General features: G+C 42.5%; 1 protein-coding gene across 2 annotated transcripts in view; it reads left to right on the top strand.

Annotated features, from left to right (window-relative positions):
- Positions 1-13,388, top strand: part of LOC135220624 (transmembrane protein 104-like) — a 137,601-nt gene that overhangs the window by 92,305 nt on the left and 31,908 nt on the right. For both annotated transcript variants that reach the window (XM_064257934.1, XM_064257935.1), the window contains one exon: positions 12,728-12,912. In XM_064257934.1, coding sequence (XP_064114004.1) covers positions 12,728-12,912 — 185 coding nt within the window. The remainder of the gene's footprint in view (positions 1-12,727; positions 12,913-13,388) is intronic.

Here is a 13,388-nt window from a genome sequence, read left to right on the forward strand (position 1 = left end):
TGGAAGAATGTCAGACCGCTCTTAAATCAAGTGACACACCAGTCTTTCTTCAACCGCCTTGGAGAGTGAACGTTCGCTTTGCTCTCCTCTTCCCAAGCCGGTTATCTACCTAAGTCCGTACTTTTGTTTCACATATTCTCTTATTCAGCTTAGAAGTCCCTTGAGCACTAACACATTTGTCCTGGCCTTCCAGGATTCCTGTGTTCACGCTTCCTCAGGGGCAGATGCAACTTACAGTATATGTGCTTCCAGGCCTATTCCTACTGCTTCATCATCGGCTGTGTTATGTATAATGCTGCTCCGTTTCTCGGGGAATATTGCCTCTTCAGGGAGAAGAGGGGCCAGCTACATCTTGTTCCTTTCTTAGCAAATTTGCAATTTGAAATATTGTTTTGGATATATTGAAGCATTTGTTTTAGGCATTTCAATATTTTATTTCAATGATATCTTAACGACACAATTTCTGGGAATGTGGTAAATGTTTTAGTCTTTCAGATTTTCTATGGTTCGGGACGTTAGACACATTATGGGTTTGTGTTTCAGACAAGGTTTATGTGCAAAGATTTGTTTTTCTTATCATAGAAGTGTTCTTCTACTTCCTTAACATAAATGTTGATGGCAGGAGATCTCCGATTATGTTTGTCCCGACTACTTGCTCAGGACCAGCCAGAATTTTCTGTCTCATCTCTTTCCTTTATTGGTGGGGTTGGTGAGTTGTACGGCTCACTCCCTTCTCTTTTCCCTTACATATGAATACATGTTTCTTTTCCTTCTCTCTGGAGTGAGGCCAACAGTGAGGGTGCTTCTGCCTCAGAAACAACCAAGGAATCAAGTTCCTTGGATAATAAGAAAATAGCAGTAGAGTCTACTCTGCTCTGTATCAAAAAGCTAATAAATAACATAATGGTGCTAATCATAAGCCACATATTTCAGGCCAAACTAAAGAATCTCCTATAAAGTCCAGTAAGGAAAATAAAGAAATAGTATAGATTGCAGTGGAATTTCCCTTGGCAGATCCTAACACTAAAAATTCAATCTAGACATTTTATGAGCATAATCCAGGTGTTGTATGTATCCAAGAATCTAAATTAGGGGATGCAGTATACAGTCCAGTCTAAACTATGAGACCTATAAGATGAGTTCCACTGACGAGGACTGTGCCTCATGGAGGTGTTGCAATAACTATTACTAAAATATTGTAACATTTTATAGTTCCCCAGAACACACAGCTTCAAGCAATTGCTATCTGGGCTACTTTTGACCCTGAAATCACAATCACTTGATTTTAATTCTCACAATCCACTTTGGAGTGGTAATTTTTTAGATACAGAGGGTAGGAGCATTGATGTTGTTTATAATAATGGCCATACACTTATTAATGGTGGTACTATGACATATGATAATATCTATTAAAGCCAAATTGGACAGATAACAAACCATTTTTCTCTAGATGCCACATTAGTCTAGAATTTACCATTTTCTCAAACAATTTGCACAAACCACTTGTAAGAGATAGTGGCCAATAGCTTGTAGGAAGATGTGGATCTTTTAATGTTTTCTTAATGGGAACAACAATTGCAATCTTCCAAGAAGGGGGAACAATACCAGTTTACCATATTTTGTTAAAAGATTTTAAGGAGATAAGATTTAGCTGAATCTGGAAGATTTTAAAGCATGATATTAAGAAATCATTCCTGGGTTAAATTGATACAGATGATGATAGAGCATCCCTTAATTCCCTTAAAAGTTAACTTGGCATTATAAGATTCACAATTTCCAAAAGTTAAATTGAGGGGAATGTTTGATTCCTAATATTCTGAAACCGAGTTGAATAGCTCCTAAAACTCGATATTTCAGAGAAATGCTCGCCCAGTTCTTCAGCAACTTCAGGCTCTGTGACAAGGCATTTACAATGGAACATATTTGTTGGACTCCTAACCTCTTTTCCCTCCAAAGTGCCTCCAAATCTCCATTAACTGAGTATGCCATTAACCGGGTACTGCCTCTAGGAGGAAGTGAATTGACTGTAAATGCTCCTGTATGGATCCTTGCAGGGCAGAAAACTCCTGTTGTAGGCAACCTAGAACAGCAGAGCCAACAGTTTCTTTGATTTGCTGGAGGCAGGAACATTGGCAAAAAATTTGGCATCTGGATGAAAACCATTGGAGAAGGAAAAGCAGTTGAAGCTATGAATGGGGGATACTCTGATCAGGAGTCACAGGCAAAGGATTAATCCTAGCACCTGGTGGGTTAGCGAGCTCCTCTTGCCAACAGGTGAAGCATCATAAGTAACTCTGGCAACACTGTAAATTTTTTCATTCTTTTTCACTGTAGAATATTAACCCTGTGACATAGTTGAAAGAGGAGGCATTTACCAGAGAGATAGCACATTCTTTTGCATTCAGCAGCGGAGAGGGAGACATGATTACACCCACAGACATATTCCTTGATGGACAACTAGGGAGAGCAAGACTTGGATGCACACATAGAAACAGAGTCCTAAGAACTATTTGCATACAGCTTTTGAGTACAGCGTTCTTACATTGTCATCTTGATGAAGTAGAACCAATTGTCTATTGACCAGTCATGACATGTCTAGCACATCGGGAGGAGATGATTGTTGATTGCAATGTGATGAGCATATTATAAGGATCTTTTTCAGTCCCAGGTGCTCATAGTGCATGATACGTGTTATTCTTGTCTTCCTCATTTGCTTCTTCTCCAATGGTAATGGTTTCCTTCCAGCTGTGAAAATTTTTGTTCAGTGAGGACATTGAGACACAAGCTGGCCCAAGCAGACCTTCATAAATATGGTGAGGGAGAATATTATAAATCCAAAATATCATATTCACAATATCAGGACCTAATTCATGTAAAATTATCCTCTCTAAAGCAAAATTGAATGACCTCACAAAAATTCACTTGAAATCACATTATATATGCAAACTTAGTGATAACTCAAGGTTATAGAGAACTTCCAGGTTAGGGATTACTGTGCCATCCAATAAGAATATATGAAAACTGTATCACAAAGCTTAACATTACATAATGTGAGGCAGGAGAAATGGAAAGCTGACTGAACTGAGAGTTAAGTTTGACAGAAGCATGTTACTCAGAGTAACCTTTTAGCTCTTTAGTAGGTGTACGGATCCTGTGATGCCAATACAAGCATTCCCAGGTTAATGCCTGGAGTTCCATTCTGGGTTGAGTGCTGCTAACCGAAAATTGCTGATAATTATGGTAGTAAGTGGTGTTTATGACGTAAGTGCCAATAAACCTCTTACTGGTGTTGATAAACCACTTACCGACACTGATAAACCGCTTTCTGGTGCCACAACTACCAATAAACCACTTACCAGTGTTGATAAACAATTTACTGACGCTGATCAACTGCTTACCAACGCATATAAACCATGTACCAATGCTGGAAATAGCTTAGTCGCTGAAAATCTGGTTAATAATATTGTTAGCCAAACGCCATTAAACTGGAACACTGTTAACTGACACTGCCGATAAGTGAAGACTGCCTGTAATGGCATAATAGTAGTAGTGGGCCATATAATATGATAATCAATATTTGTTCATACACGAAACAAACCTTCGGTCTTAACATTAGGATTTACTAGCGCCAAGCTGGAAACCGGTAGAATTAAAATTACACTTGTGAGATCCAGGGACTAATGGCATCTATACCAGGTCACGGGGCATGTATACCCAGAATGCCCACGGCTACCTGTGACCCACCAGTTATTTTCCTACCGCCTTTAAGATAAGACGTGTTACTGTCTATCTGATTTAAAGCCGGTTTTTCAGTTTGCCCGTTCTTTATCCATTTCATTTTTTATTTTTCATTCCTTTTCTTTCTCCAAGTGTGATCAGTGTGTGGTAAGAGTGTATACGTGGTATGATGGAGAATTTTGCCTCAACATCGGGATCGTCTACCGTTTCGAAGAGGAGACAAAGGAAATGCCCAGGAGTCAGTGGCTTTCCATGTTCTAGGTTCCTAACTTCGGTGTCGACGGATCCTCATCCAACGTGTAGTAGGTGCAGGGAAAACGTATGTACGGTTACTAATCCGTGTTCTGTTTGTCGCGGTTGGTCGGTGGAACAGTGGAAGAAGTTCTATGGGAAAAGCCAATACAAAAGGAAGGGGGTGACGCCATCTTTGGATGACCAAACCTTACCGGCTTCTTTTGTATCGGCAATAAACCAGGCTGCTCCATATGTTTCTCCACCTGCTTTTGATTTGTCTCATACCCCTTCGGTTTCTCCTAGCGGTTCTGTATCGGAAACGTCAGGAGGAGCCTTGGGTAATCTTATGAATAATTTGCACTCTCCTTTGTTCCCAGCAAGTAGAGGGGGAGATCCGCCATCTTTGTTCCAGGCTCCTGCTACTCAAGCGCATAGGTTAGATGGTACGTGGTCAGCGCGTACCAACCTTGGATGGTCTGCTTGCGCATTATATGACGTCACGGTTCTAGCAGGGTCCGGCAGCGCTGAATGTTCCTCATCCCCCGGGCTTGCAATTTATGGGAATTAATGCCGCGGCTTCACCATCCCACTCAGTGTTTACAGCGATGCAGAACGTGGGAGGTAGTTTGGCAGCAAACGTGCGGTTGCCAGCAGAAACCTCTCAGTCTCTCCCTACGAGAGGGATGACGTCACAACATACGTCACACTCCGATATGGCAGGCGTGATGACGTCACAGACCGATTCTCAGCCTTTTTCGCTGCACCCAGACGCTAATACGCCTTCTGACCCGTCAATGCAAACTGTAATGCAGAAATTACAGGATATAGAGAAGAGAATGAATAAGAGAGACAAAAAGAAAAAGTGTGATTCGCCTTCTTCGCCTTCTTCCTCTAGTTCGGCGTCATCGCTAAGTCCGATAACGTCACGGCGAGCTCCAGTCAAGCGTTGGAGGAGGATTCGGGAGTTCCTGGCGGATCCTCGGGCTAAGAGGAGAAGAATCAATTCTTCCTCATCTTCGGACCAAGACTGTCATTTCCAAGTCAGCAAGAAGGTCGGAAAGTCAGTGGCTATTAAGCACAAGGTTGCCAGACGAAGCCGTTCGCAAGAATCCGAACAAGCGAGAGAGGTGACGGCCGGCGGGCTAGCGGCCGAGGCGGAGTTGCCAGTTCGGATCGCAAAAACTGCGATACCTCTGGTAAAATCGACGTTAGCGGCGAAAGGTGCAGCAGAGGATGGAATGCAGGTCCACAGTTTCGCCGTAAGGCCGTTCAAAATACGTACGAAGGACGATAAGGCTCCTATTAAAGTACGAAAAATAGAGAGTTGGCAACCTCGGCGGATACGTTCGTGGAAGGCAGTGTCCGTCTGGATAGAAGGTCGAGGCCGGGCTCGCCGACGCTCGAAAACGATGCCAATACTAATAGAGACGAACTTATCGCTGTCTTAAGGGAGCCTTCATCTTGGAGATCTAGACGAAGAGTCTCGCTCTAGATCCGTGAGCAGAGAAAGAGTGAGACGTTTCTCGTTCCCCTGCTGACTATCCGGGATCGAGCCAACAGCGGCCAGCAAAGATCAAAGAGACCGCGGCCGTAGGGGCAGGCGGCCGTGGAATTCCGGGCCGTCTCAGAAGATAGAGGCGAGACAACATCCTTGTGACGGAGAATGGTACACTAGAGCCGGAGGAAGGAGAAAACCAAGAGTTTCTGGCCTCGTATGCAGAGGTGATTGATTTGATTCGTCAATTCAATAACCTTTCGGAGAAGACAGAAACACCGGCCAGTATGCTTCCTCCTGGAATTGACATGGCATTTGGACTAAAGAGGGATACCAAGGTGTCGTATGAATTGCCTTGTTCGAGTCATGCGGGAATCGGTTTCTTGCAAAACACGTAAAACGCAAAGAATTGCAGGGAGGGATAATTCCTTAAGATCTAATAGATCATTTAAATTTATTCCCCCTCCAATGATAAAGCAAAGGAAATATATACGACACCGAAGGTCCCTTTGCTGTCTGGACAAATGAACCCTAATGTTGTAAGGTTAAGGCCTGGATTAACCTTGGATCAGGTTAAAATGGAGTGCCCGTTCGATGACGTTACCAAGAGGGCTGCTACGTTTAGAAGCAACAGCTTCTTCTGTCTTTCAGGCTGGCTTTCTCCCCCCCCTTGGTTAGACCTTTGGTCAACAGCAGTGGCGAAGATTGCATCCTCGGAAGCAACAAGGAAAGTAGTGGATGAACCATTGTTCATTAGATTACTACAGTCAGGTTCCAAGGCGATTGCGTACCTGACAAACGTAAGTGCCAATGTTTGGGCAAATATCCTGCTAATGAGGAGAGATGCAGCGTTGGCTAGACTAAGCCGCAATGTGGATTTGGATTCCCTGTTAGCAATGAGGAATGGGGATATCTTGGAATCGCAACTGCTGTTGCCAGAGGTCATACTGGAAGAGGAGATAGATAGAAGAAGGATGGACACTAACGATAGGTTGGTGCAACAGGCAGTTAGGAAAACGTCTAACAGTCAAACTACTCCTTTGGAGGGGAAGACAACAGCAGATGTCTCGAAAGAAGACAGTGAGACATAGCATCCCTAATAGAGTCACAAGACCCTCTTCCCCAAAGAGGATAACTTCATCGGCCCTTTCACAATAGAAACAACAGAGGAAGGGGCAATAGGGGAAGAGGGAGAGGCTCAAGAAGATAGGATGGGCGCCTCCCATCACTCTGCCACACCAGTGGGGGGTTGCCTGGCAAATCACTGGAAGGTGTGGCAGGAACTAGGGGCAGAGCAGTGGGTGGTGGATGTTCTCAGGATCGGGTATTTGATCCCGTTCAAGGTAACCCCGCCCCTGACAGATCAACCATTACCCCACGTCACTTATTCCCACAAATCTCAGAAGGCCACTATTCTGCAGGACGAAGTGAAGAAGATGATGGAAAAAGGAGCTGTGCAACAAGTATGCAGTCCGGCAAAAGGCTTCTACAGCAGGATTTTCCTGGTACCCAAAGCCAACGGGGAGTGGAGGACAGTAATAGACCTGTCAACGCTGAATCTGTTTATAAGGAAAACCAGTTTCAAGATGGAAAACTCCGAAAACGGTTCTACAAGCAGTCAGAATCGAGACTTTATGCTGACAGTCGATCTAAAGGACGCATACTTTCAGATACCAGTCCATCAGTCTTCAAGGAAATTTCTCCGCTTCAGTCTTGCAGGGAAAGCTTTCGAATTCAAGGTCCTGTGCTTCGGATTGACAACGTCTCCTCAAGTTTTTACAAGAGTGTTCACCCTCGTGTCGGCGTGGGCACATGCTCAGGGGATCAGGCTAATAAGATATCTGGACGATTGGCTGGTGATAGCAAAGTCCAGGGAGAAATTACTCAGGGACAGGGCTGCCCTCCTGCAAGCTTTGTCACAGCCTAGGTATTGTGGTGAATCAGAGAAGTCGCAGTTGGATCCAAGTCAACGTTTGGAATATCTGGGAATGGTGATAGACACAACACAAGCCAAAGTATTCCCGACAGACCAAAGAGTAGAGAAAATGCAAACAAGTGGGTGAATGCCTTTCTGGGAAAACAGACACAGCCAGCAAGACAGTGGCAGGTGGTGCTGGGAATCCTAACCTCCCTGGAGAAGCTAGTACCACAAGGAAGGCTACACCTTCGGGTCCCTACAATGGAGGATGAAGGAGTTTTTGTCACCAACAGTAGATCCCCCGTACTAGCAAATTCCTGTCGGCAGAAGTGATAAAGGAACTTGCTTGTGGTGGGTGAACGACGACAATCTGACAGTGGGTGTCCCCCTTCAACAATCCTCTCCAGACCTCTTGCTGTTCTCGGATGCGTTCACTAGAAGGCTGGGGAGCCCATATGGAGGAGTTGATGGTGTCAGCAAAATGGAGTTGCAAGGACAGCAGAGAACTCCATATAAACGTGCTGGAGTTGAAAGCAGCTTTTCTGGCTCTACAGGAATTCAGGGAGAGAGTAAAGGGACACTCAGTGGTATTGATGTCAGACAACACCACAGTAGTAGCTTATATAAACAAGCAAGGAGGCCTAGTTTCTCGGCAGTTACATGTGATGACAGTTCAACTTCACCAGTGGGCTATAGAGAACCTGGTAGACATCAAGGCCAGGTATATTCCGGGAAAAAGAAACATAGTGGCCGACAAGTTGAGCCGCAGGGATCAGATTCTGGGAACGGAGTGGTCCTACACCAACAGGTAGTGGACAGGATGCTCATGTTGTGGGAAGGACCGATCATAGACCTATTCGCAACCAGGTACAACAAAAAGTTGGAAGTGTATTGTTCAGTAGTCCCAGACGCAGAGGCAGTAGCAGAAGATGCGCTACAACACCCCTGGGACAATCTGGACTTGTACGCATTTCCTCCATTTTTGTCTAATCCGACAGGTTCTGAACAGGGTAATGCGGTCTCAGAACCTCAAGATGACCCTGGTAGCCCCGTTATGGCCGAAAGCAGAATGGTTTCCAGACCTACTGGAACTCCTAGTAATTGTGCCAAGAGAGTTTTACCTCCTCCAATGGAGGCCAAGCCCTTCTGTGTCAGCCGCACGTTGGAGAGGTACCACCAGTTGGTGGAGTCCCTATCGCTTCACGGGTGGAGACTGTCAAGTATCTCCTCCGAGCGCGAGGGTTTTCGCAGAAAGCAGCAACTCAGATGGCAGGTAATATCAGAAAATCATCTGCGACAGTATACCAAGGAAAAGTGGTCAGCATACTGTGATTGGTGTCGTAGAGGGAACGTGTCTCCACTCGGTACCACTATTCAGCAGTTAGCAGACTTTCTGATATATCTCAGAACAGAAAAACATATGTCTGTATCTGCAGTGAAGGGTACAGGGCAGCTCTAGCCTCAGTCTTACGAATGAAAGGAGTGGACATATCGTCTTCATGGGAGTTGGCCATGCTGATGAGGAGCTTTGAACAGTCATGCCCACCAAAGGAGCGAAAAGCCCCAGATTGGGATCTGACCAAGGTACTGAGTCAGTCTGACAAAACCCCCCACCCCTACGAACCACTAAGGCAGTCCACGGATAGGAGCCTGACCCTGAAGACAGTCTTCTTATTGGCCCTGGCTTCAACCAAAAAGGGTTTTTTGGGGGAGCTACATGGCCTCTCATATCTCATAAAGCACTCGAGAGGTTGGAGATCAATGGTATTTGAGTTTGTCCCAGAATTCGTGGCCAAGACCCAAAATCCAACAATAGTAGACGGCAGATTAGACTCCTTTACCATACCTTCCTTGGCAGACTTTGTAGACAACGACAAAGCTGAGATGCTCCTGTGCCCCGTCAGGGCACTAAAGGAGTACTTAAAGAGAACAAGGCACCTCAGGCCGGGGTGCCGGAGGTTGTTCGTAAGTACAGGACGGAACAAGAAGGAAGTGTCCAGGAATACAATATTCGTTTTGGCTAAGGGAGACGATCAGATGCTTATACGGCAGAAGACAGAGTGTCAGATAGCCAGGTGGGAGCTAGAGCTCATGACATCAGGGCGTGAGTGCTTCCCTGGCATTTAAGAAGAACATGTCTGTGGATAAAAAATTCTGAAAGCTGGTGTGTGGAAACGCCAAACAACTTTCACCTCATTTTATTTGAAAGATGTTGCCCATAGATCCTTGGACACCTTTTCCTTGGGTCCAGTGGTGGCGGGCCAACAAGTGATATAGTTCATCCAGTGCCCCTGGCGGGTCAGTTTGCGTCTAGTCTAAGATGAAGGTATGAAAGTAGAATGAATGGGATGACTGGTCTCTTTTTTCTTTACTACTTTCTTCCTACTCCTTTAACTACGGGCAATATGAAGGAGAGTACCGTCATGTGCTGGAACGGACTAGATGCAGGTGAGGTGGTCAGCCATACTGTGAAGCTATCTTAGGTGATGATATACTTTTCAGTAGCAACACACCCCTCTGGATAATAGGGAAAAGAGGGGTGAAGGTGGATCCAGTTGCAAGGGACAAGAGTAAACAGTAGAATGGTATCTACACCCAGTGGGAGAAAACCAATAGATCCGCTTATATCTTTGGTCCTAGGTTCATTGTCCATTCTCTTAGAATTTCCCTATATATTCGGAAATGGATAAGGTGGCAAACTCCCAGTCAGTTGTAGAGACTTACCTCCCTCCAATAGTAAGTCTATCCTAATGTTAAGACCGAAGGTTTGTTTCGTGTATGAACAAATACCAAATTTGTAACTAACTTGTATTTTTCATAACTAACAAACCTGAGGTCTTAACAGTTAAAGGCCCACCTCGAACCACCCCTCTAGCAGTCTAAACTGGGTTAGAAATATAACTGGTGGGTCACAGGTAGCCGTGGGCATTCTGGGTATACATGCCCCTTGACCTGGTATAGATGCCATTAGTCCCTGGATCTCACAAGTGTAATTTTAATTCTACCGGTTTCCAGCTTGGCGCTAGTAAATCCTAATGTTAAGACCTCAGGTTTGTTAGTTATGAAAAATACAAATTAGTTACAAATTTGGTATTTTGGGCCATAATATTTGAAAAAGTTTTGCCAGAACCATTCAGATAACTTGAATGGGTCATAAATGACTAGGCAGTACCCCTGTTTTGGCAGAGGTTCCATTCTGACATCTTGATGATAAACAAAGATTGCCAATAACCTTGAATTGCAATGCATAGCAGTGATTTTTGTGCCTATTGGCGCCGATAACCGGTTAGTATGTGTGGATGCCAATACGTACTACTCTATTATTAGTGCTGATAACTGCAAGTTGGCGCATTTTGGTGCTGATTTTTGGCAATTTTCAGTGCAAGACCAGCCCCATATATACTGGAACACTGATAACCAAGGCTGTAGATAACGAAGGACTGCCTGTATATGGCAATGGTACGAGGAAGAATAACCTGATTTGCGATTTCACAGGTGAATTTACTAAATTTAAATGTCCCAGTATATCTTGTCTGTTTGCCCATAAATATGTAGTGGACCCTTGTATTTGCATTCTTGAGATTCATGGACTCGCATATTCTTGGATTTCTCTATGGACCATATCTACCCATTATTCGCGGGAATTTCGTTTATTTGCGGTACTTTTTTATGAGAAATATCCATAGATTACTGTATATTTTTATGTTTCATGATTAAATGCACTTTTTTGTGATAAAACTTATAAAAATCAGATTTAAGCAATTTTAGTGGGTTTTTCTTGATTTTGAACTAACAAAATAGGCAGTTCTTAGTGCTTTTATAGGGGTTCTAAGTATTCGCGGATTCTAGCTATTTGTGGGGTGGTCTGGAACGCATTCCCAAGCAAATATGAGGGTTCCACTGTACTCAAAAGACTCTTGTTGGTTTTAGTTTTTATCTTTTACAATAATATGTCAGCTGTAAGTGGTTGTAATTTTCCAAGGTAAAGTGCAAGAAAATATTACTAATCCCTCACTGAAGATATACTGCATCTCCTCATCCCTGTACATCGCATAAATATTGTCCATAAATATATGTACTCTGCGATTTTGTCAATTATAGTTCTTAGCTTTTACAATATTAAGTGAGCTATATAATTGTAATTTTACAAGATTAAAAGAAATATTAGAACAATATTCCATGCCAAGATTAAGATATTTTTATGAGTGTCTGGGAAAAGAGGCCCTGCACAGTGTTGGAAATATTCGCTTTCAACTTCCCATGGAATGTTCAGGAATCCCTCTTTTACATGCTTTTCTAATGTCAGCACCCTACCCTTTAATGCACTTATTACCATCCAGAAGACACCTACCCCTAGGCGCATGATAATCTAGATTTGGAGGAGGGAAAATGCATTTTTAGTAGATCATTTTTGTAAATAAATAAAGGTAGTTAAGTATTCTTGCTATTTATTTTAACATTTATGAAACTAGCATTTGAGCTGCTGCTTTCTTTATGGGTACATAGGATGAAAAAAATAATTTTGTGGTGGCCTGAGACATGTGCTTGCTAAAGTTTGTGTAGGTGAACATAAAACAAGAAATTATTTTTTGGTCTGTATCAAACTATGTGGCTAAATGTTTGTGAAACTAAATTTTAGTTAAGACAAAGGTTTCATGTTGGCTAACATTGGCTATGTTTGGTTGCAGCCATTATGTGCATTTTGTCCCATTTTTATAAATGTTTTTTTTTTTTTTTTGGTTTTACATTAGTAAGGATAATAAGGAATTATTTGGTTGTGGAGATTTGACTGCATTCCTGATATTTACTCTGTTAAAAAAGATACTTTTGAATTAATGCAGTTTCCTTGTGTAGACTTAGAAAAAGAAGAATTAACTCAAGAAATGGATTTTAACTTTTTCCATTACAAGCATCTTCAAAAGCCTTTTTAGCCTTTGTATGGGGTACTGTCTACAGTCTGCACTGTAGCATGGTAAAGATGGTCTGCTGCAGTTTTCAGCCCCCAATAATAAAGCTTTTTGCTTTTTATGATTTATCAATTCCACTTTCAACTCTTAACTTTGCTGTGCTCGGATTTTTACCTCTCATTTAAGAACAAATACTTTGGGCAAGGGCTGAGAAAGTCTAGAATTTTAGTCTCGTTAAAACTACTGTATAACAGCTGTTTGAAATTAGAAAATGAGTGCGGAATTTTTGTTGTGTTTATTTGTAATATATACAACTAGTATTGAAATTATAAATACGTTTTCTTTTTCAGTATTATTTCTTGGTTCATGATCATGTAATCAAATAAGTTTTTTTGAAAGCACTTATATTTTATATACTTTTAAAAATCGTTTCAGCCATGGGTACCATGATTTCCTGGGCAATTGTCATACTTGGAGAAGGCAAGGGAGATGGGCACCCTACCCCTGCTGATTTTACAAAGCTTCCACAGTTAATAGGTGTTTGTGTGTATAGCTTCATGTGCCACCACTCATTACCTTCTCTAATAACACCAATTAATGAGAAGAAATCTATATTAAAGGTATGTAAATTGTAATATTAGTCATGTGAACTTAGTTATGGCAGTAAAAGAGAATGACTATATATTTCCTTTAAAATGGCATTAAACAGTAATTTGTATTTGTTCCTACATGAATACAAACCCTCAGTCTTTACATATGATATTAACTTTCAGCGAGCTGGAAATCTGGCTGTTAAAACTTTTTCATGTTGGTTATGGTAGCAAGTTACCAAGGTGGCAAAAATATTTCAAGGTGGTTATGGTAACAGTTACCAAAGGTAGGGGCTGAAGTACCCTCCAACTAGTTAGAGCTTGTTTAAATCTGTGCAGTTTACTTTTGACCACGGCCTTGACAAGATATGCATTCCTTCACTGTCTTTTCTGGGTTTGGATGTTTTTGTTTATACCATGTGTATACAGTTGACCCCACCTATTTGCAGTTGGATTCACAGCTTCACCTTTTTGTGGATTTTTCTGTGAAACTCATCACTGAATTA

Source organism: Macrobrachium nipponense, chromosome 2 (assembly GCF_015104395.2).
Source record: "Macrobrachium nipponense isolate FS-2020 chromosome 2, ASM1510439v2, whole genome shotgun sequence".
NCBI lineage: Eukaryota > Metazoa > Arthropoda > Malacostraca > Decapoda > Palaemonidae > Macrobrachium > Macrobrachium nipponense.